At 43.2% G+C, this 25,157-nt stretch overlaps 1 protein-coding gene across 7 annotated transcripts in view; it reads left to right on the forward strand.

The window, feature by feature from the left end:
• The window catches only part of REPS2 (RALBP1 associated Eps domain containing 2), a 1,712,589-nt gene that overhangs the window by 1,510,678 nt on the left and 176,754 nt on the right, over positions 1-25,157 (forward strand). For all 7 annotated transcript variants that reach the window (XM_069636810.1, XM_069636815.1, XM_069636811.1 and 4 more), the window contains one exon: positions 3,002-3,091. In XM_069636810.1, the coding sequence (XP_069492911.1) occupies positions 3,002-3,091 (90 nt within the window). The remainder of the gene's footprint in view (positions 1-3,001; positions 3,092-25,157) is intronic.

Raw genomic sequence — 25,157 nt, forward strand, 5'->3', positions numbered from 1 at the left:
TCAACCGGAAGTGCGAGAGATTCTGCTCGCGGGAATTTCCTCCAAAAGGAGCCTTAGGAGATGCGTTCGTGGTGGAGTGGTCATTCCCGCTGCTGTATGCGTTTCCTCCAATCCCCGTCATCCCGCAAGTGCTGCGGAGGTTACAGAAGTTCGGTTCCCAGATGATCCTCATTGCTCCGGCGTGGGCTCGGAGGACGTGGTACCCGGACCTTCTCGACTTCTCCATCTGCCCTCCACGTCGTCTTCCCTACCGAGACGATCTGCTCTCACGGGAGGTGGGTCAGGTTCTCCATCCAGAGGTCAGATCCCTCAACCTTCACGCTTGGCTTCTGAAAGGTTAAGATATAAGGATTGGGACCTCCCTGGCTTGGCTGAACTCCTTCCTCCCTGATCGACCCTCCAGGTCCAACTTGGGTCCTTCCTCTCCTCTATCTCTATTTCTACCTGTGGTGTTCCCCAGCGGTATAACCTCTCTCCCTGGCTGTTCAACCAATACCTGGTACTACTTGCCCACTGCATTGCCGCTCTCTGCCCTAACTTTCAGTGCTATGAGGATGACACTCAACTCATTTTCAGACTCCCTTCTGCCACCTCTTATCCTTCTCTCATCTCTGACTGTCTGTCCGCCATCATGGTGTGGTGTGCCACCAATGATCTCTGCCTAAATGCCAGTAAGACTGGGATTCTCCTCATCAGCACACCTGCTCCCTCCTTTCCTGTCACTCTCTGGCCAGCCTCTCTTGGCCCTCTTCCTGTTCCCACCTGTGAGGCTAAAAACCTCGGGGTAATCTTTGACTCCACACTTTCCTTCTCTCCTCACATCTCTGACATCTCTAAGAAGTCACACTACCAGCTGCATCTCCTCATAGGTATTCCGCCCTTCCTCTCCTTCCCCCAGAAGCTCACTGTATCGAGAGCTCTGGTTCTCTCTAGGTTGGACTAGTGCAACAGCCTCTTTCTAAATCTACCTGCCTCTACTCTCCGCCCTCTCCAACTCATCCATAACAGGACTGTGAGACTTGTCCTTGGCCTCAAGCCCAGGGATCGTATCTCTCCAGGACTGAAATCTCTGCACTGGCTCCCAGTGGCAGCGAGGATTAACTCCAAAACCCTCTGCATTGTCTACAAGGCCTTCTGGGGCCTGGGACCTCAATACCTTCAACTCTCTCTTCCTAAATATCTTCCTTCTCAAGCTCTTTGCTCATCCGCCTCCAACTCCGTCAGGATTAGTCGCTTCTCCAAACAGCGAGTTGGTCGTAGATCTTTTTCTTCTGCTGGGACCTCCATCTGGAACAGCCTCCCTACCTCTCTGAAACTTGAGAAGAACTATCTCCGGTTCCGGAAGCACCTCAAGACCTTTCTCTTTGCTTCTGCTGTCTCTCCTCCTCTCCCCTGTTGATCTCCTGGCTGATTCTGAAATTGCACTGGCTACCTGGCTATCCTCTGATCTCAGGCCCAGGTCCCCTCCCTGCCAGTTGCACACCTGCACTGCCCCCCTGGCAGCCCTTGCACTCGGGGAATGTTTCTGTATCCTGACAGCCCCTAATAGCACTTGACACCTGATGTCTGCCCTTACCCTTGCCACCAGCTGGCCGCACTTTTATTTATTGTCTTTATTCATTTTACTGTTACCCTATGTACTGCACTGCTCCCCCTACCCCCTGCTCTTCCCACCTTCCTTGTGCGATCTTAATCTCACCTGGCCTAGTAGGATCGTTGTCTCTGTCTTCCCTCTGTTTCCCATCCCTTGCCTCGTCGCGCCTTGAAACACTTATGTATAGGTGCGTTATAAATGCCTTATCATATCATGTCATATATTTCAGGTTGTCAAGCACATAGAATGTTCAGCATGAACTTGAGTCAACCATATAGAGGTATTGTTCACATTACTTACTCCCATGTACGCAGATAATATCTTGTCTGTAGGGAGTTCCCCATGGGAATGGGGGTCCTTTTCCCCTAAGGGGGAGTCGCTCCAAGTAAGGTCCCGCTTGCTCAAACCCTAGAGAGGGTTTGGCTGAGCTGAATCTTCTTCCTAGCCTTAAAGGGGGTTGGCTCCCCATTGGGGACAAGGGACGAATACTCTGGATTCATCACAATTGTGAATCTGAGATCTTTTATTTCCAAAAATAGATAATTCTCCAACAGTCAACACATGGTTCGTGCCAAGAAGGTGGCACTTCTTTGGGTGCTGGTTTCTTGAGAACCAATCAGGCTCTGTTGGCTACAGGAGGGAGGGCTTGATGTGCCTCGAGGCTCCCAATGATAACATCTATATGTATAGCAAGCTCTGTTTGCACTATTCCCGGTCACAAGCCAAAAAGATGTCCGAACCCATTTTCTCCATTTTCACCCTTGTGAAGAAATAAAGATTGAGGCAAAACATGTTTTTTGTAGGGATTTTGGCATTTCAACCCCTCCCACCCTCCTTAAAAGTTGCCTTGTATGTTTTACTTAAATGTTTACTCAAAGGTCTTGTTCAGCCAAATGCAGGTTTATTGCTAGTAACAAAAGTGGTGGTGAATGTAATTGCTCTATTTTTAGCACTAGTGTAAATATTATGCAGTCTGTTACCAGGAATTCCAACCCCAATACCATTGCTGGACCACCTCCACTGTTGAATAGCCACACACTTGAAGTGTGTCACTCAGTGCCTTGTTGCTGTACTGTCTGTGCAGTGTGCAGTCAAAAATCAATCTGCTGCAAAAGCAATGAGAAAAATCTTCAAAGAAACAAATACATTCTTTTCAGATGGTTGTCCTCATACTCTTGATAATGTATCTTATTTCATCACTGTCAACATTTTAAAAATGCATTTTTCTTTCAATTAAATCCCGCCGAGGGCGATTGGCTTGTTACTCATCGAGTGTGGCACGCCCGCTGATGGGAATTTCATATGAAATGCCTTCCCCATTGTGTTTCATGTTGGATCCCTCCACCTGTAATGTGCCCAGCTCCTTGTCATATGTGAATGTAACCAGAATCATGTTTGTTGTTTCAGGCTGAGCCGGTTTCGGTGGCTGATCTGCAACCACTGCCCCAGGTGAAAAGAATCCCGCCTCAGACGGAAGAAAGCAGCCCTTCTAAAAAAGTAAGAGCTGTTTAACTAACTCCCAGGATTAGGATGTTTTCCATTTCCTTGACTCGCTTTCCCACACCATGTTTGCAGAGTGCCAACATGGCAGCTGAATTGACCCTTTCAGCCCCCTATGGACATATGTTCAAATGTCTCATTAAAACATTAGAGGTACATTTTCCATTAGTATGTATGTTGTGGTGACAAGAAATGAAGAGACTGACCAAGTGGTGCAATATTGGTTGCTATAGACTTTTATTAAATGAAAACCAAACCTATCTATCTCTAAATCAAAGGCGGTTTCCCTATCTAAAATGAAGAAGCTTGGCTGCTCGTCAGGAAGCCCATTTGAGTCAAAACAAAAATGCAACACCCCGGTCACCAAGGTTTCTATTCTATCCCTGTCACTACAACAAAACACCATAAAGACCAGCTATTGTTCGTAATCCAGGAGACTGACTCCCTTCTACTGCATGTAAAGCGTCCAAACACCTCTCAGATTTTTCAAAGTAAAAGTTCCACAAAAGTTCTGGGTTCTCCGTAACCCACCTTAAAATAAACAGTCACATAAAGTTCTCATGGGGCTAGGAGAATAACGCCCTTCTCCTAGCTGGTACCCAAATATCTCTCACAGTTCTTAATAAGATGTGTTGCTCTTTATGCAGGTTTTCACAGTCTCTCAGGTTTTCCCACAATTCTCAGTCCGCCCCACTGGGATGATGAAGCTATTCCCTCTAGTACCTTCCGACTTTCCAACACCACACTCCTGTGGAACTAGTCTGGGAACTGTATCACAAATTGATTTACGATTTTCTCGTTTCTTTATAGTTTACAGTCACAAAGGGTTTTATATTTTTCTGGCGCTTTCCATTCAAAGAAAATTACAATGTTAACAGCTTTCTTATTTTTGATGAAGGCAGGGTTAAGTTCATGAGCTAACAAGATGGTTCTCTTGGTAGGATCTGGTGTTGATCAATCAACTATGTGTAACCATGGAGGCTACAGACGATCATTGGGGTTTGGATCAATGGACCAACCCTAGATGATTCTGGGGTGTTTACAGTGATTCTCTTCTTTGGCAGGGGTTTCCCAAGCTATTCAATGTTCGGATAGAGAAGGAGAGCATGAACTATCCCGGGCCCCCACCCTTCTAGGCACTTCTGCTGTAATTTCCAGGGTTTGATAAGATTACCCCCTTTTATGGTGTTTCAGGGAGTTGGGGTCTCGGGTTCACGTACAACGTGCCTTCTCAATTATTCACTGTTCACACTTGTTCCCTTAATTTTCACGGAATGGCTAAAGATTTTCTTTAACAGCTCACCTGCTCCACCCTGTCCTTTCGCTAACTACCGTTACATGTATTTTAGTCTGGATGCTTCACCAGGTTGGTAGGATTTCAGATGACGGTCAATCGCCTTCTCCCACTCTTGTCAGGGTTCACTTCTTGGCCCCTGTACAGCTGGCTGTCGGGAAGCAAACCAGGCACTCGAACTTACATCCCTGTACATAACTTCCAGTCACCATCTCTCTGGATACTGTTCAGGTCTGGGTAGGTAGCTGTGCGAACGGATAAGGTTAGCAGTTTCGGTGCAGTTGCTGGACCACCCGGTTCACCCACTACAGGTCACGCCACCGCAACCCAATCTCTGTCCCTCTGTAGGACTGACTCTCAGCTGACCAGCAAGACACTTTCCCTGCGTCTTACGAACATTGTACTTCTGGTAAAACAGGGTGTTCTGTCACTCCTTCTCTTGTTCGTCTTGTCTCTCACCCACTGGCCATCAGCTTTCTGTTGTATAGAGTTTGCCATTTTGCCTCCGTGCAGGGTGCCTATTCCCTTCTTCATTTCTGCTTTCTCCACAGTCAACACCCTATTGAACTGTGAGACGTCCTTGTGCATTTCCTTGAACCACACCCTTCACGTCTCTTGCTAGAGCTTCTCAGGCCTGCCTCCGGGTGTTCTCTCTGCTTTAATCTCTTTTGAGTTTGCTATTTCTCTCTCCAGCTTGACTGCTTTCTCCAGATCTTTCCAAGTACTCTCTCCAGTATCCTTCCTGGTCCCCTTCCGCCTTCACTTGTTTCTGATCGATACCCTGACATAGTAGAGTCTGCCCTGACATAATGCCCATTCCATTGACTACAGCTGTTCTGGTGTTTTTCCTGCTCGCTTGAAGCATTTTCCGGGAGCTTTTTCATCTCAGCACCTAAACCATCAGTGTAGTTTGATGTTTTACAGTAACACATTGTTTTAGACATTAGTTTAGACCAATAAGGTTCAGATCCTGCCGTTAGCCTACCAGGTTGGGGTTTACAGGGACTGTGCCTCCCAATCGCATCCTTATCCCCAGGACAGGAGTACCTCTCAATGAGATCTTCCCACATTATTACCACCCATAGGGGCGCTATTGGTTACCATCCTCACTTCCCTAGCCTCATGGAATCCACTTTATTGAGAGTAGACTAATGTATTATTGTGGGACATGGGATACAGCCAAAGCAGAAAGTACTAGGACGAAGAAGAGCACAGAAGACATGAAAGTTACTGATTGTGAGGTGGCCCTGAGGAGGCATGAAGGTTAAAGCATCAAAAGAAACAAAGGACTTTGATAATCTGTCAGGGTGGGACTGACAACAATGTATAAGAAGAGATGATGGACTAAAGAACTCGTCAAGCACACCGGGAGAGGCAACAGGTGTGGAACCCATCCAGAGCTGGAGTTTCAAATCCTGTCGGCAGACCGGATATGCAGAAGAGCAGAGGATGGCAGCAAAACACAGAGGGAGTTTGCCGTGGGGCCAGCTGGTGCAGACCTGAGCATGAAGCCGGGAAAGAGAACCGAGCAGTAAAGCATAGCCACCGCAGTGCTGTGGAAACAGAGGAGAGAGGCCCGGAGAGCTGGAGAGACAGACCCAGTACCAGAAAGCCCCGGTGGCGTACGGTAGTCCCAAAGGAGGTACGAGAGACCCAGAGGAAAAACAGGGCTGGAAGAGCGGCAGGCTCGTGTGGTTCTCCCCTGGCCGAGTAATAACAACCAAACTATTGGGAAAAGAGGAGTGAGCATCCGATTAGAACTTCCTAGTTGCTGTTGCAGCAACAAGCCCACTGACCACCAGATACATGTCAGGGACCCTAGTACTAGCAAATCAAGCACCTGAGGGAATCTTCCTCATTGCAGTGCCAGCAATAAGCCCACTGAAACCCATACCAGAGAAGGGTCTGGGACCCCAAAGCCATTGAAACGGACATCCAAGGAAATCATTCTCATCACAGTGGGAGAGACAAGTCCACTGAAACCCAGAGGAGGATTTGGCTTTTTGCTAATACTGTGAGAGAGTGCCAAAATAAAAATCAAGTTGAAAGATATAGAAAAGAACTCTCAAACACGAAGAGAAGGGAGTCATCCTCGTGGTGAAGAAACTGAAGCTTTTTGATTAGTCTTAAGAGATTCCAGGGGAGGGGAGTCATTCCCCCTGACTTTGCTGTGACGTACATTGGAGTGTTTGGGGACCAATACCAGGAGAAGGGAATCATTCTCCTGGTCCCAAAAGTGAGTTGTACAAAGGTTTTGCTGGAACCAGAAGTCGGGGGAAGGGAGTCATTCCCCCTGACAGCTTTTGGCAAGAGAACATTTTTGGGAACACGACCCGAATATCAGAAGAAGCAAGTCATTCTTCTGGAGAAGAATGCAAACACAATAGACACTTTATGAATTGTGCCACGTGTTCATTTAATGTTATTAGTTATGCCCATTAGTTAACATGTGTTTCGGGTCAAAAGCCTTTTTCAAAAATGGACATATGCTATTTGGTTGGGAACAATGTGTGACAGTAAATTATATGGATAGAACAGACAGAGAATCAGGGGTTGGAGAAGGGTAGAATTAAGCGGACAAAAGAAAAAGAAAAGACCAAAAGACAAAATTTGAAAAAACCTAAAAGAACACATGAAAAACATGTTTTAGGAACATTTAGAATTCCATTTGTCATGTTAGTACATTAGCATCATAGCATCATCATGCCCGTTATGTTCATTACTTTACATATATGAAATGTTGTATTTGTGAAATAATCAATTATTCCGAAACATGCTGAAAAACAGATGAAGTAACTGAAGTCTAAACAATTTGACCTCACTGACCAATATTATCTAAATTGTAAGATGATATTTATTCATTCCATTGATTCGATAGCATGCGCCTAATTGTTCAAGTACTGACCAAATTCCTATTTGGGCAAATCTATGAATAGTCAAGACTTCAATTGTGCCCTATCATGATGCTGGTACATTACTCACTCGAATAGTTCCAGAAATGCTTCATGCAAGAAAGTGAATTAGATTTACACATTAATTCATCCCGGGTTAATCCCTCGATCCTCAGTTGAGATAAACACCAAGTACCAAATTGCTTATGTTTAGCTTAAATACTAGACAAACTGATTATTAACAATAATGGATCTGTTCCTATTTGAGACATACAGGTGTAGTAGCACAGTAACATTAATTCGCTAAATTCATATGTAATCCAGGTTCTGCTCTCCCTGGCCTGCTCTCTCTTGTACATGAGTGGTACTAGCCCATGTTATTTCTAACTGTTTTAAAATAAAGTTGTTATTCTCTGATGCATTCCACCAACTCAGTACCCCCAGAGGACTCCCTCTAATGTTTATAAATTAGCAAATATGGTCTCAAAAATCACACTCCTAAATATCCTCCTGCATTATCAAAATTTAACTTTCATACACCCAATTTCATCCAAAAGTGCAAATCGTCCCCATTTCCATATGTAACTCACCAAAATCAGCTTGGGCTCAGATCCCCTCGCGGCCACGATCCCTGTTGGAATTGCGGCTGCCATCTTGTGTCTTGTTTATATACTTTAAGCCCCGCCTTTTGCTCGCTTGTACCATATCGCAGGGTTTTTCTCAACCCGCCGGTAACCATTGCCTTGTTTAAATGAGTAATAATCTATTTTATGAGTGTACCTTTTCCTGGCAAATATGTATAAAGACTAATGGAATCAAATATAACGACAGAAAGTTCAACGTTCCCCTTACATCGATTGAAAATGTGACATAAACCTCATACTGATTGTCCCAAACAAAACAGCTAGTGCATGCTTACTATTCCTCAACAGGTGGTATCTTATCAAAGTCCTCCTAGTATTTAACCTCCTGTCTCTCAATCTTTTACTGCTAGTACAAGTTACATCATAAGCAGCAAATAAAAAGAAATAACTTAATTCACCATTTATTTTTGCCATCCTAGCATGATCAACCTTACTCGTTAGTTAATTCAGTGCACTCCCATTCACATTACCTCCCTTTAGTTCTCTTCAATTCATATAATCATTGGTGGTACTGTGAATATATAAAGACAAATTTAACAATTTTAAGGTATCACAAAAATGACTAATGCTGTAATTCTTTCAAAGAAATGCACTGAGTTTCTGGTCAAAGTTCAAACCTTTTTCTGTTGCCCGAAAATGACATATTATTCTTGCTTCCATTTTTTCCTGTTCGATTATTCGTTAGTAGTGTAAGGGTTAGAAGTAGGTTGCGACACACGACGTTGGAGTTTGATTTTTATGGACATTCTGACAGATCCTTGAATATTAGTTTGAGGCAGGGACCCCCCCCCCTCTTAGAAGATGGGGATAGTGAGGGTTTCTTTATAACTTTAAATAAAAGTTTAAAGCAACAAACATATGCCACCTTTGTGTCAGCATCCTTATTTGACACCCTTACAACATATTAACAGAGAGAACAGAGGGATCTGAAAAGTTCAGCTCAAGAAAGGGTATGTAATGAGCACAAAACCAGCAACAGAGCGCTTTACAATCATAGGGGGAAAAACGTGGTGAGGAAAGCAGAGACAAGGGAGTGCATGTCGATACACTAGATTTCCACAGTGTATGGGCTAAGGCCTGAACATTCTGATGCCCACCTCATTGGTGAAGTTCCACATATTATGCCTGGTTTTGCTGCCCCAGTCTACAACAGGCAGAATCTGTGTAATTGCATGTGTGAGATGCATTTCAAATTTCCGTCTTGTGCATGATCTGATCATTGGGAACAATGGAGAAATGTTTTGGACTGTCAACATGCATGTGTTAACTGGCTTAGAAAATAAGGAGACCCCCACATTCATATGGTGGACCCTCTATTGTGTGTACGCAGTTCAGAAAGGGACTGGAATGTCAAAGAAACAGTCAAACTATTGGTTGTGGTATCAACCATCCTATTTCCTGTGGTTATTACCATTGCCTTAGAATGAGGACCCAAATAGTAAACAAACATCTCATTGTGAAGCATGGTGCACCATGGGTCCTACTCCAATGGACAGAAAGTGTACAGAAGGACGCAGTGGCAATAATCTTGATCACTCAGAAATGAGCAATGGTTGCTTCTTGGATTGGCATGAAAAGCTGTCAGTCCCCTGTAGCTCTTCTGTTACTGGGCATGCCTTCTAATTCCAATTCAAACCTTTCAATTGCTACCATTTGGTTATGGTACATGACAAAATACATGCTTTCAGTGTTTCCTCCTAAATAGTCTACTAATTTTGCTTGCCCTTGTTTTTTGCCGCTGGTTCTTACAGCTTTATCAACTAGAAGGATGTGTTTTCTTAATGCATCAGCAAGGTATATCCTATTGACTGAAGATAGTTTTTATGTTTTTTAATGTACAACCACACTCTCCTTACCCCCTTTTCTATTGTCCATGGTTTCCAATATGTGGCAAGTCATCAGTATCCTCAGTTGTAGATGCCTAGTTGTGCTTTTTTCTATTTCTGTTGATTCCCATTAGTTTAGATTCACTTTAAACTCTCACATACTCATAGGTCAGCACGGCACTCGTGCATTAGCTGCTTTCACAACTATGCCTAGACCGTCATCTTTTCTACCTATTGGGTGTTTTTGTTTCCACCGTTGCTCCAAGTTGCTGTTCTTTTTGCTTTCACCAATAATTTGGGGTAAAACAGCTCCACACGTCTTCTATTGGTCTTTCATTTTCTTGCATCGCTGCAACGTAGCTCCATTTGAGCTTGAGTAATGGAAAGGTAGCTCCAGCTTTATGGCAAAGGAAGATCTAGACAGAATTATTATTATTTTGCTTGTTGATTGAGCGTGAAAGAACAGCATAGCTTTATTTTTGAATATTTTTTGTGAAAGAATGAATTGCTGGTCTTGCTGGCTTTCCAGTAGGTATTTCGAGCCACTTAATGTACAAAAAAGTGGATATCTATGGCTGCAGGCGTCGTCACAGCCTTAGCGGGCTGCCGGTGCCGTTGGATACCAATGGTGTTTGTGCCTGGAAAGAGAGCACTGGTTAATAGTGGTAGCAGGGGGTGACTGAGAAAGACATATGTGGGCAGCACGGATTGAGAACAGAGCTCATGTACTTTTGCCTATGACACTTCCCCGCCCCCTCCCATGCTTTTATTTGTCTCCAGTGTTTTGCCAGATAACTGTCCTTGTAGTGTCACTAGTGTGCGCTGAAAAGAGCTCTGGTTGGCGAGTGGAACATCGGAGTAAAGAATGGCTTCAACCTCCCAATCCAGGATGAAATAGCGACTGAAACCATTTGGGTCAGCCTTACCGAAATGTCCATTATGCCGGGGCACGATACTTAAATCAAGAATACCTCAGAGATTGGACTCCGCCAAAAATGTTTTCACCATCAGACATGAAATACCAAAACCACCCCACAACTGTCATAAAATGGAATCCAGAAAAGTACAGGCAGAATACAATGCAATAGGATCTCTTCTATCAGCCAGATGGCATACTGAAAATCTACTTTTTTTGTTATTTTAATTTTTTTTATTTATTTGCTTTGATCAAAATCTGATCTTTCAAGTAAACTTACAACAAAAGATACACTTAGAATTTGCAAATCCTGATTAAAACATACACATTCATATACAGCACATTCAAAGAAGAGGTAAATCATCTGTGCAGACAACAGTCAGCATTCATAAAACCAATACATTGTTTCCATATATACAACTAAAAAGACCAGTATCTTCCAGCACTCTTAATAATTCTGTAGTTAAAAAGGTTTTACTTCCAGCATTTAACCTTTCCCAAACATAATCTGGTGAGGAAAAACACTCCTTGGTAAAAAACGGCAGAGATATTTTGTTTGCATATCAATGAGGGCAGAACATTCAACCAATATATGTCTTAATGTTTGTACAATGTCCAGTTTTTTTTTTACAAAGGTAGAATCAGAAGATTGAGCTGACAAGACCTCCCCAGTCAGTAACAGGTTTAAGCGAAATCAGAGACATTTTTCTCGAAAGAAAGAACGTGGGTACAATTCCAAATATTTAGGCAACACCCCCATCACTTTATATCCACTTGAAGTGTAGCCCATAACTTCTAGTCTTGTCCAATCTTCTGATCCATTCAATTTTGTGCAAACACATTTCCACCCATAATGGGTTAGAAGTAGGATCCTGTAAATTTCTTCCACTTTTAGACAAAGTGCATTCAACTTTTTGGTTGATGCAGTTCATGAAATTAGAAGACTTAATGGTTAAGACGTTTAGCAAATCCTCATATACAGAACCAGACATAGGAGTAATTATTGTAGCATAGAGAGTTAGTATGTACCAGTTGAATCAGGCTTGAAGTGATAGCAAGCCCAGTTGAAAATGTAGCAACAGATAGAGGAAGATTTAATGTCTGCTACCAAACTCTACCCTCCAATTTTTCCCGCGATATCCTATAACAAGCTGGTTCTATTTCAGAACCATACAGAATCGAGAGTACCACTTTTCCTATGTAAAATTTTATCAGAGGCTTTATTGAGAACTTGCTATACTTTGTATATATCTTCTTCATTTGATAAACCAGTGAGTCCACTTTTTCTCAAGATTGCCTACTATAAGTCACCCCTCTGCCCGGTTGTGTGGTCCGACCACTTTTTGGTGCCCTTCTCGATTTCTCTAAAAACTCCTCCGTCTTTTCTGGCAAAACCTGCTATCCATAAATGGAGTTGGCGCGGGGTATCCAATCTTGATGTAGTTGTCTCCATTTAAGCTCACTGTGGTGCAGCTACTAGATGCTCTCTATCTGCCCTAGAGGCCGGCTTCACAGTAACGGCTGACCTGTTGGCACCAGTTAAACTCTGTCAACAGCGAAGTCGCCCCTGGAACCGTGGTTCTTGGAGGAACTCAGAGCAGCTAAATTGCGCTGCAGGCAGGCTGAAAGGAAATGGCGCCTTGGCTACTCCAATGAAGCTAAAACTTTTTTTTCGCCACTCTCTCACTGATTATCATTAAAGCGGTCATTAACGGTCAGATGGTGGAGGGGGCACTGAACAAACCTAAGACCTTAGTTGACCTGGTGCAGGTGTTATCCACTCCTGAGAAAGGTTGTGCCTAAGTGTCTCCCTCACAGGACCTCTGTTACTCTCTTTTGGCGGTTTTTGTAAATAAAATATCCACCATTCATGATAATATAGAAGCTGATGCATCTTGGCCCCAGCCGTAAAGGACTGTGGTGAGCCCTTTACTGCTAACAATGTGTGGTCTACGTTTCCCCTCTTCTCCAGCTCCGACATATTGGCAGCAATCCATCGTCTCAAATCAGCACCTCCGGCGGATGCTATACCTCTGGCTATCTTACAAAACGCATCCACTGAGATGATTGCTCACATTACCACTGCATTTAATACTTCCTTTGTCACCAGTGTCATTCCCTGAGGCATGCACTGGTTATTCCTTTGCTGAAAAAGCCCTCTCTAGACCCCGAGGTTTTGGCCAACTATCGTCCCATCTCCCTTTTACCATTCCTAATGAAGGTTTCGGAAGCGCTTGTCTTCCCCCCTCCTATCTAATTTTCTGGAATCCTCTTGTTATTTTGATTTATTCCAGTCTGGGTTTCGACCTGGGAGAGGAACTGAATCCTTACTGAGCTCAGTACTTGATGACCTGGTGCTCATGGTGGATTAGGGTGGTGTCGGAGCATTTCTGTTGTTAGATCTTTCAGCTGCTTTTGATACGGTTGACCATGCCACCCTGATCTCCCGTCTATCTGCGGTCGGTCTCTCCGGCCAAGTCCTAGGCTGGTTTAAGACCTTCTTGGTCGATAGAGCTCAATCAGTCTCCCTGCCCCCCTTTCGCTCCATTGCAGTTTCTCTATTCGGTGGGGTTCCGCGGGGATCAGCATTGTCACCTATCCTGTTTAATATCTACATCAGACCTCTCCTGCTTCTCATCCAATCCTATGGGTTCCGCTATTACTCTTATGCGGACGATACCCAAATTCTGGCCCGCCTCGACCTTGCCCAACCTGAAACAGCTGCCCGTCTCAAAAAATGTCTAGAAGATCTAAGGGCATGGATGGGGACAAATTGGCTTAAGTTGAACGGCAGTAAGACCAAGGTCTTAGTCCTGGGTACGCCATCTCCCCACCTATTCTGGACCACTGATTTTTGGCCTATCGCCCTTGGTCCACTTCCCACTCCTGTGATGTCAGTCAGCAATCTGGGGGTTAAATTCTTTGCATCCTTCTCTATGGACGAGCAGGTGGCAGCGGTGTGCAAATCCGGCCACTTCAAGCTCTGCATTCTTCGTAAAGTTCTTCCTTTTATCCCTGTAGCCTGCCAGGCCCCGGTGGCTGCAGCCTCGGTCCTCAGTGTGTTGGACTACTGCAACTCACTTTACCTAGTTCAACCCCACTACCTGATTAAGCGACTACAGCTACTTCAGAATGCGGCAGCCAGAGCTATTCGCCACCCTCCGTTTGGAACACATATGTCTCCACTGCTCAAGAAACTGCACTTGCTTCCCGTAGCAAACCGGATTCTTTTTAAATCCATGTGTATAGTATACCTAGCCTTTTATGGCCTTGGAGCGGAATACCTTCAAACCATATTTCAGCGCTATGTGCCTAACCGATTCCTGCGCTCCCATTCGGCTCTCGTAGTAGCGGTGCCTCGCTACTGACTTGCCGAACAGGAGGACGCGCTTTCTCAGTGGCTGCCGGCAAAGCCTGGAACGACCTTCCCCTTGTGCTACGGGGAATCACTGATCACCTCTCCTTTCGATGGCTTCTAAAGACAACACTGTTTTAATATCTCAGCTCCCTCACTAAAATTGTCTATCATGCTATTAGCGCCAAGATGCCTTTGGGCGTAAATGCGCTTTAACAAGTTCTGTTAGCATAACACAAGTGAAACATTGGATTGAGCTAGGATAAAAAAAACAAGATATGTGACCTCACTTATTGGGGGGATTTGGATATTGTCAATCGATCATTTAAAGCTTCCCCCTCTTTTCAGAAGATTTGGCAAGATGAGTCACACATGATTCTTTTTGATTGATAATCAATTAATTATCATCGGCATAATCCCGTAAGGTGGTCAGCATTCTTTGTATCCCTATCGGGGTTGAGTCACAAAAGGCGACATCCTCATCATATGTCATCCTTTTGATGCCTTGGCCACCAAGTTTAGAACTAATGAAAGCCGCATTTTATAATACTGCATCTAAATCAGCCAAGTATGAATTAAAAACACAGTGTGCCAATATGCACCCTTGTATTAAGCCTCTAACTGTCCTGATTTCATCAGTCAAGTGACCCTCAACGTCCATCTTGATTTGTATTCTAGTATCCTCATATATATACTCCAATATTGCCAGCAATGACAGTGGAATTCCCCAATGCTCCAACCTTTGCCACAATTTTTCTCGATTAAGAGTATTGAAAGCCTTGGAGAAGTCCACCATCGCAACATATAGAGAGGAGCACCTAGTGGCCCACACCTTATCCCTCAGAATTGCCAAAATAAGCCCATTTAGATTAGTGCTTAAACCTTTCCGGAATTCCATTTGGACTTTCTGCTAAATTGTTTGTCGGATATCCATTCCTCCAATTTTTCCAAGAACACGGAGGCAAAGATTTTACCATCGGCTTCTAAAAGAGCGATTGGGTGGTAATTTTCAGGATCCGACTGATCACCCCTTTTTTAATATAGGAATAACGATGGAAGATTCACATGATTCAGGCATAGCACAAGACTGCAAAATGTTCTTAAAGAGCAATGTAAGCAAAATAGCCCACAGTTCCTTATAAGATTTCAGAATAATTTTTGTCAGACCATTTGGTCCAGCCACCCTTGAGTTAGAAGCTTTTGCTATTAATTGTTCAACATCAGTGGTTTCAAAGAAAATATCTCACAGAGGTAGAGAAGTTGGTATTTCTGTACTTTCAACAGTACCATTTATTATTAACCAGCAAGCCCACCAGCTGTACTTGCTCATTGCGCTGCAGATGACTTTGCTTACAATTAACCTCATTATTTAAAGACCAACCATTACAAGTATTCTTCATTCTGACTGCACTCTTCACCTTGCAGAAAACTATCAAAACCTCTTGAATTCCATACTAAAATCTGGACTTGAGTTAGTATCATAGGGTTGTTGAGATTTCATCATGCTTGGCGACCTCCCGTTTAAGGATAATCATCAACCAGGCCCAGCCCTCTCGGTCGTGATCTTGGTCCTCCTTTCCTTGTGCATTCCCATTAAATAATTTCACAACTTCATCTGCACTATTTTCTGTCATAGTTCTCACATCCTCCAACTCCTCACGAATTGTGAGCCCTAGTTAATTTAGTTCATCCTTTACTGCTAGAATAGTTCTTGAAATATATGCTTAGCGTAAGACCACCTCCACCAAGTCTGTGCGTTGCATCAGCATGGAAGCTGATAAAATCAATGTCGGCGGTAAAGATTCTGTCTACCACTGGAATTTAAATACACTAGAATAGTTCAACATAATTTGCAAATTCAAGTGAGACTTAAGTTCAATAAATACCCTCCTTATCACAGTTTCCCTTTTTTTCGATGTTACTTCTTTGAAGAATGGTCTGCACTAGTGAGCAGACAAGGAGCAACGAGTGAGGCACACTCTGGCTGACGGCCACCAGTATACTTAACAATATCCCTATGAAGCCTAAAAGGTTGCATTAGCCGTTCTTTTGCATCTCCCTCCTGCACATTCTTATGAGTATTTGGCAGCAGGAGGTTGACCAACTTTGCAATCTGTTTTTGGACTTCTATTACCTTGGTTATGGGGAAGAGCCAGCAGCACCATCTTCATATCCACCCTAACCTCATCTTTTTTTGTTTTTCATAGGGGTTTCTCTGGTATATTGAAAATGGGCTCCCATTGAGAACACCCGGGAACTGCTTCTAGTGCCTCTAATGTGACGTAACCGCACCTTTTTCTATTGGGGCATACACATTTTTCCCACCCCATTTTGGCCATTTATCAATTTTTTGTTGTGCTGAGACCCTTTGTACCGATAAGTCCTCCAAGCTGCCACAGGAAAAGTTAGTTTGAGTAGCCCTGGAAGCAGTGACCCACACAAAGGTCATTTTGACTTTCTAACCAGTTATATCAGACTCTATAACCTTGCCAATTTCACCAGAAACAAGCATCTTGGCGAAAAGGTTCATGGGGGCCTGCAAACCTATTTCATATTCTGCTCGAGGTCTAGTTAGGTCATTATGGTATAGTTAGGGCAATATTTTCTGTAGTAGGCCCATTAGTTAGAATGTCCCTTTCTATGTTGGATAAAGGATCCTGGGGAGCACCTAGTCAATCAACAAATGCAGGGAAGCATTGATCAATAGCTGCCTCATTTGATTCTTAAGAAATTGTAGCGGGAGAACTGGCACTGTGTAAATTCTCTTCCGAGAAGTGTAAGTTCCTTTGGAACTTCCTTGAATTTTTTGTCTTCTCTGTTTCTTTCTCCCCTTTTTAGATTTCCTCTGTGCCTTAGCATGATTGCGCCCCTGTTCACCTTCCCCACCTCTTGCTTCGATGGGGCACCCACTTGAGCGCCATGATTCATGGACACATAATCATTGCTGTTAGCCCCCACCTGCTTATCCACCAATTTCATTTTAGCCATTTTAGAGGTGAAAATCCAATTACTTAGGATATCCGCTTTCACATTAAGTTCACTCAAAATTAGTGTGTGAGCCTTCACTTCGTCCCGAATATTGTGATAAAGCTCCACTGATGCGCTTAAGATTTAATTGAGAGCCGAGAGGGAAGGGGATGACAGCTTGATTTGGCCATTTACTTCTTTTAATGTGTGATGCAAGGGATACAGGTTGAGTCTCTGCACCTATCAGTGATTTAGGGGACAACAAATCAATTAACTGAGAAGGCGAATCAGTAAATCCCAAATGGGAATCATAATCAATTACAGATATAGAACCCTCCAGATTTGACATATTTATTTGTCTGACTACACCTATCTGAGCATTTGTCTGTTCCTCTGGATCCTTTGAATCCAATTGCACGGCTTCCATAGCAAAGCATCTGTTAGTACCAATACCTTCCAGGATACTACCACCAGACAAATTATCCACTCCCACACGGGCCATCAATAGTTCTGACCGTCTGATTTCAGTACTTGCTCCTGTGATATTCTTTCCCACAATCCGAGTGGTGTTAAAGTTCAGTAGTGATTTCCTTGCTGGGGTGGGGGCCTGTTCTTAGGTCCCGGTTATGATTTGATATAACCGGTACCTGCACTGTGGTATGAGCTTGAGGCTCTGTGAGTGGCCGTATTAAGATCATCACCAGCAGAAAAGAGAGGTATTTCCTGTGCTCATATCCCCCTTAGTGACTGTGCTAATCTGCTGGGGTTCTTTTTACGGGGAGCTAAACCGGGAGCTGTTAGTCGAAACCCTGGCACCCATTCAGCATTAGTAAGTTCATCCGTGACCATTGAATATGAAAGTCTGACACTCAGTGTCGAGGGCCATCAAGTGAACAGGCCCCAAGTGACTTCTTAATTTCTGCAAATAAGTAACTCGAGACAGTGTGGCAAGATCACTGTTCGTTCATTGAGAGTGTGTAAAAGCAGAACTCCCAGTCCTTAGAAATTATAAGGTTTGTGGTGATATAACACTCCAAAATTATACGGGTAATTGAGTGTTTCAATTAATATCCCAAGATTGGTAACTTAAATGCAGGTGGACATTGTATTGTTCCTAAATGCCCATTGCCTAAATGCCAATATGTGACACATGTTTCGGTCTTACTTGGGCGTTTTTCAAAACTGGCCCATATCTTCTGTGCTTATTAGTCATTGAGGATTTAGGAGTAAGATTACTTAGAAGGATCTCCTCCTACAGAAGCGCTCTGCATGCGATTTGTTTCTCAAGATGCTCACAGGCCGTAGTGCAGCTCTGCCTCGCATCCACAGCAATTGGTAAAAGACTGTATTCTCGTCACAATGCAGCAGCAGACCACTCTCTACTTCCGCTCTCCTACTAGTTAATCTTAAACTTGAATTCCAGTAACCGAACTCCTCAAGAGCCTATCTCTCCCTACTAACTGACTTGTCTTTCTATCTACTAGCACCCTTACACTAAACATGTGCATATACACACACACACACACACACATCTATTGTATACCTTGTAGCACCTCCCCCACCACATTAACCTCAGCAGAGCTGTTCAGAGATGACTACATGGCCTGCTACATCTTTAGCTCTATCACACCCCCTGACCAGCGGCTCCCCCGATAGCCTAAGGAAGTCCTCGAATGGATAATGGGGTTTTTCCCCGCAATACCAAACATATACCCAAGTGTCAAGGCTTCAAACCACATACAACCATATAAATACTCAGAACCTGGGTACTTCCAGCCAACACATATCAACACCAGTGGTTTTGCACCTGCCTCTCCCCTTGCCCAGGCATTTTTTTTGTTGCAGAACCACCTGACACAAGACTGACAAAAAATGATAGAGGAGTATAACACCATGTTCTATTCCATTCCATTAACCAGTCATTATTTGTTAGGAAATGCCTCAGTGTTCAGCACAATAGATTTGAGGTTTGTACCCTCAGAGCAAGAATTCAAACGAGGGTTGCATAGAGCAAGGCATTGCTGAGCAAGGTATTGCTGAGTTTGTTCTTTTGGCGGGTTCATAATGGATCCCTTTAAAATCTAGTGGAAATGCCATTAAAGGTTTCCTGGAGAAGAGAAACTCTTTGGAGCAAGGGGACACAAGCTGCAATGCTCCTGGTGGGAGATTGGTAGCTTTATTACATTCTAAAAGTCATAGGTGTTTCGTTCACATACTTTTATTGGAAAGATTTTTATGGATGGATGAATGAACAGATGTAGAGGTTGGATTTGTGGGTGGACTCCCGCGGCTATGTGATTCCTTTTACTGAACTGGATTTTATTGAGTTATTCCTACTTCCACAGGTTTGCATACAGAATAGTATCTTTAATGTAAGCTTCCTCTTCTTTACAGTATGGGGATGTGCAATGGTCAATTTCCTTCAGTGAGATTGAGAGAGTTGGTTGGCCTTCCTTTTTGTTAATCAATGAAGGGAAGTAGTTCTGTGAGAATTAATGTATTTGGGGAGTTAAGGATCAAGTCTACTGAGGGGTTGTGAAGAATTTCACAGGGAAGTCTGGTGAAGACATTTAATTGTCAAGCATGTAGATAGGCACTAGGTGTATAAACCTCTAAAGAGAGTAGCATAATCTGCAACCTAGGTGTGTCCTGGCAAAAAAGGTTGCAGGAACAAGAACCTGAGGTGAAGGGTGAGCCTGGTCTAAGGTGTGGATGTGCATATAGGTGCTTTGAAACATACACAGGATAAGAATGTACACCTCTATTTGTACCATTTTAGGCTCTTTCTCATCCTGGCTAAGATTCTTTGCTAGACATGGAACAATAATTTTCACACTCACTAATATAGATGTCATGTTGACAAATGACAGCGTAAATACTGCTTACATCAACCAACTTCAATTTCTATTTGTTTATTTACATTTATATTTTGTATGTAACATAGAATGTTAGCTGGAGAGAGCTAGTGAATGTTCGTAACCATAAAAAAGCTATGTTTGCCAATGTGCCTCTATTAAGTACTTAATCTAGTGACAAGTATCTCTAGAAGTAAGAGAAACTTGTGTCTTTGAAGATTTGTGAAAGGAGTAACAATTGGCTTTAGAGCTCTGCTTTTCGGAAGGCTTTCCATAATTGTGTCAAAGAAAAAAGACATGACTGGCTCTCTCAAAGAGAGGAAAATCTAGAATAAACAAAGTGAGCCACCTGAAGATTGTTCATACTAGATCGAGGTGGGAACTTTGGTTAACATTGCACCTCATGCCAGTCCCTTGCCACGAGCCAGTGCAGGTTTGGGAGTGAAGTGTTCATTTGTTGGTTTGCTTTACTGTTGGGGCATTTTGTATGCTTACTAAAGCTATGCAGATGACCCAGATAGTGAGTGTTGAGGCTTAGAGATTCAAGCCATATTTTGCTGATTACTTCACGGATACTTTATCTGTTTTTTCAACCACACCACTATCCAAGGAGACTTCAACACGTGGGTTGACCAAAGTTCTGCAGTGCGTGCTCCAAAATAGAACCTCCCAACTTCAGACAACTGATATGCCTCCAAACCCACACAGTATGAGGCACTTAAGGCATCATCTTCAGCAAAGAAGAAAGTCCATACCATCCTCTGCCCTGCAAAACGCATTAAATAACCAATACTTGGCTATCCATGTTACTGTATGCTACCTGTCCCGCACTTTACTCTAATAATATATCTGAACAATCAATCTTCAACAGATTACGGAAACACATGTGCCCCCGTCTAAAGCCATGCTTTTCCTCTTGTGACGCTTACCTTTCGTTTATCCAAACACAACACCTCACCCAACAAAAATACTGCCTAAAACACATCGCTAATATCATCTTTGGTTGCTTCTTGACTGCCAAAACTACTACACCCAGCCTGCCACAAATGGCTTTCTTAATTTTTAAGACTATAGTTGGCACAGGCAAAAACTTTCTCTATATCTCTGTAGAGAAAATGGAGACTTGCCACTATGACTTGAAAATTGCATACACTGACTAGTACATTCTCAGAAAAGTTAAATGGACTAACCACACGCACATACTCCAAGCCACCTCACACAAACTGTAGATTATCCCTATGAAATTCAAGAACACCCTTGTCCTTAACACAGCTGTCACCCACACTAAGCAGCACTGTGACAAACTCTGTGCCTGGATCTGGTACAACTCATAGGTGATCAACTCATCCCTGCTGTTTTCCTGTATTGGTTGTGGCATCTTTATGGGGGGAAGCTCCCATTCTCCTGTCTACATGCCCACCCTTCTCCAAACTCCCAAATTAAAAAGATTACCCCCTATACATAAATATACACACCCCTTAAGAATGCATGAAAAAATGCAGCAAAACGGCTGCAAAGAGTTGGCCCTTATGAGTTGGGTGGGTATCCTCTGCCTTCTACACCCACAACATCTCTCAAGCCAATGTGACCATTACTCCATGACTGGCTAACTGCCATCCCAGCCCCACAACTCTTAGCCCACTACTCTCAATTTTCGCCCAAACACTTATTATCCTAACATTCACAGTGAGGCCACATTACTGAAATTCCAGTCATTAAATGATGTTATCCCAGCTCTCAGCTAGGCACATGCCTAGCTACAGTTTTCAATGCCTTAGAAATCAGAATACCTATTTCCTTTGAAACGAGAAACCATCAAATCAAATGGCATGTTCCCTCCCCTGTTCAGACACGCCCTCTAACAGCACTGTTGAAAAAGTGTTTACATGCGAGTATGGTATTGGAAGGTGTGCAGTCAAAATTTCAAAACAAAACTAAAATGTCGAAAGTCATAATATCGAAAAACAAAAAGTCGAAAAAAAAAGCCGAATTCCTTTTTTTAAATTATATATTTATTTTGGGGTCTGGGAATAAAAAAAATGGGTAAAACAAAAAAAAGGGGGGGTTTTGGGGGGAACCCCCCCATTTCGAATAAAAAACGTTAGAAAAAAAAATATTTTTTTTTCGACATTATTTTTCCGATATTTTGACTTTCGATCTTTTTGTTTTCGATTTTATCACTATAAACCGTATTGGAAGATGTGGTGAATCGCAGTTCTGCCATCTTCACAAGAAACTTACCCAGGACTGCCTTCCGGCAATAGCGGTGCTGCCTGCTGGAGCAGGACATCACCAGCAGTGGGGCACCTCATGGCACATGTATGAACAACAGGGCCTCAACCCCTCAGCATGTCTGTGCTGAAGCACTGGGAGCCTAGATGCCGGCGTGCTCCGCTCTGAGAGATGGAACTGGATGAGAGACGCTGGCAGAGAGGCCCTACAGTACCTCAGAGGATAGGCCCCGGCCTTTTCCTCTGGTAGCACTAGCCCAAGTCCCGGATGTTTGTAGGCCCAGGATAAATCAAGAATGCATAAAAACAAATAAACTGAAACCACAATTGAACTAATAGAAGCCCAACTGACCGATAGAAAGTTAGCCTAAAACTGGAGGACTAGAGTAGAAACACCCTGCCAGTCAATCCTGTAAGCAGGGCTTTCCTCCAATCAGCTGCTAACAGTATGAGTAGGAGTCTGGCTTTAAAAGCAGAGCCGGGCCACTCTGAATGTGTCTAATTTAGGGACAGGTTCCCTGTATTTCTCTCTAGATGCTGATAAAGGGAAGCAGAGCTGTATACTGAAAGAGGAGCTGCTGCTTGGGTGAAGGAGCCTGGACATCCCTCGAAGCTGCCTGAAGAGCCTGGAGGAACCCTACCCAAAAAGCCTAGGAGATGCTAGGCAACTCTTCCATAATACCCTAGTAGAGAGACCAGAACAGAGGCACGTCCCCTGAAGAGGAGAGGGGCAAAGGGAAACAGAAAAAGTACACCAAGTAAGAGGTGAGAATACCCCATGGAGAGGGTAAGAGAGACTGAAAAAAACCCTGTAGGAAGATGGGGCGAAGGTCAAAGTCCCTGAAAGAAAGACAGTGATAAGGGCAAAAAGGAGAGTGGGGCCCAGTAGGAGTTTTGGTACAAAAGCTAAAGGCTGCAGAAGAAAGTGATAGAAACTCCAAGCCCAACATGAGGTTGGGGCAACATGCTAAGCAACCAAGGGAGTTGTTCGAAGGATGAATCTACCAAACGATTAAGATAAAGAACCAAATCACAAGACTCGGCAGATTCCTTAGAAGTCCTGCACCTGGAAGGCACGTACAGGTCCTAGGTTGAGTTTTCGCATAAGCAGCCCTGTTGCTTTTCTACCTGAGGAGAATTGGGAGAGGGTCCCTCGGAATTGATGGACTTTGTTATTTTAGGCAAGGACTTTAATTTAGAGATGTTACCCCTGCCACCAACACTTTTCCACTTAAGGGAAGGAATGTAAGTTATTTTCCTCATGTTAACATTTGATTGAGCCATTCTCACAACTCAATAATTTTAGGAATATTTGATTCAGGAAACTTTTATATTAAGTTGAGGATTAGTTGTGATAGGCAAATTTACTTTAGGGTTTTTAGTACTTTGCACATTCTTACTTCATAAGTGTAGTTGATAATAAGTTTGCATTATTTATTTGAGGATGGACTTTTAAGTCGCTCACATTTCAACACTTTGCTTTTTTCCTCTAACCCCGTTTTGTCTTACACTTGCTTAATAAATAATTTCTTTTGAAAAGACCCAAAGTCGGAGACCATACTGTTTACCAAGTCATCACAAAAACTTCATGTCAATCTCTAGTTATGCCATACCATTTAAACTTCTTGTATCGGCCATCACACAGCATTGGTCCTTGGGGGGGGGGGGGGGGGACATCTGTGATCCATCCCGGAATGAATTTCATTGAATCGGCGGTGCAGTATCTACAACAGCTTCTGCCTCCAATACGAATTCTGCTCAGCTGCTGCTGCTGTTGGAGCAGTTGATAGGGCCAATCATTCCATGCTCCTCAAACTCTTTTAAATTGGGATATTTCATCGAGCTTGCTCTTGGATAACTTACTTCCTTTCCAATAGGTTGCAGGCAATCAATCTAGCATTTTTTCAGTGTCCACTTCATGAACTCACCCACAAGATCCCTCACTGTTCTGCTTTTCTTCAATAGGTACCGACGGCCACTACGTTCATTCATCCAATCCCTTGGCTTCCATTGCTACAACTTCATTGATGACAAACCGCTTTTGCTCAATCTAAGAAACCACTTTGTCACAACCTACAATCAATTCCATACCCGCATTAAAGAGATTGACATTTGGATTTGTTGCCACTATCTGAAACTCAACACACATTAAAACAGGAACCATGTTTGTAAGCCTCCATTAGCTATCTGGGCACAAAGCGTGTGACCATATTCCATAGGCGCTTGCCCCACCCCAACAACACCATTAAGAAGCCATGGCATTATTCTGGATACCAATCTCTGTTTCTACCTGGATCTTCACTGTTGCCAGGGCCTGTTTTAATAACTTAATATCAGCTCAAATAATCTTTCACTTTTCGCTAGCTATCATCCACCATCAGTGAAACCGAGGATATTATTTCCCTTTTAAGGGTTGACAAAACCTGGCATTCTAATAGTCTGCTTCTTACGGCATCTATGCATGGTTCGCTCAATTTTGATGCTAATAACCCACAATTTTTATTTTCTTTATCACTAAAAGAACCCATAGCCTAACAACCCCCATATTTAAGGTGACCTTCAAGGTAGAGTTGAATTTCAAAATTTAGCTGTGTGTGTTTCATGGTGTGAAGATCCAGTCTTTTCATATCCAGCAGTAGGGCCGAATTAGTGTTAGAGGAAGGACACATCCTACTGTGAGAAAATATCCTGCATTTATTTGTAATGTATATGTTAGAGTTAAGTGTATTTGTACCCATTTTTTCACTTTTTAGTGGTAATAAGGATGCTGGCATGTGTTTCATTTTTAGTGCTTTTTCAGGGCAGAATTATAACAAACTCCTGTATGTCAGTGAGTGTGGATTTTTCTGGAAAAATAGTGAATGTTACTCAGTCTATTAGGGTATTGAATATCTGGGGTCAGGACCTCAACTGTTCCCCCATGTTTCTCTGGCCACCTTCCATTATCTTTAGGACCACACCCTGATCTCCTTTATCCTATTGAAAATAGTGTGTATTGTAACTGCTTGTAGCCATCAGACTCCTGTAATTAATGTATATAAGCAATGTTGTCTGTAGTTGCTGCCAGAGTCAATGATCCCATTA

Source organism: Ambystoma mexicanum, chromosome 7p, assembly GCF_040938575.1.
Source record: "Ambystoma mexicanum isolate Mex_15411 chromosome 7p, UKY_AmexF1_1, whole genome shotgun sequence".
Taxonomy (NCBI): Eukaryota; Metazoa; Chordata; class Amphibia; order Caudata; family Ambystomatidae; genus Ambystoma; species Ambystoma mexicanum.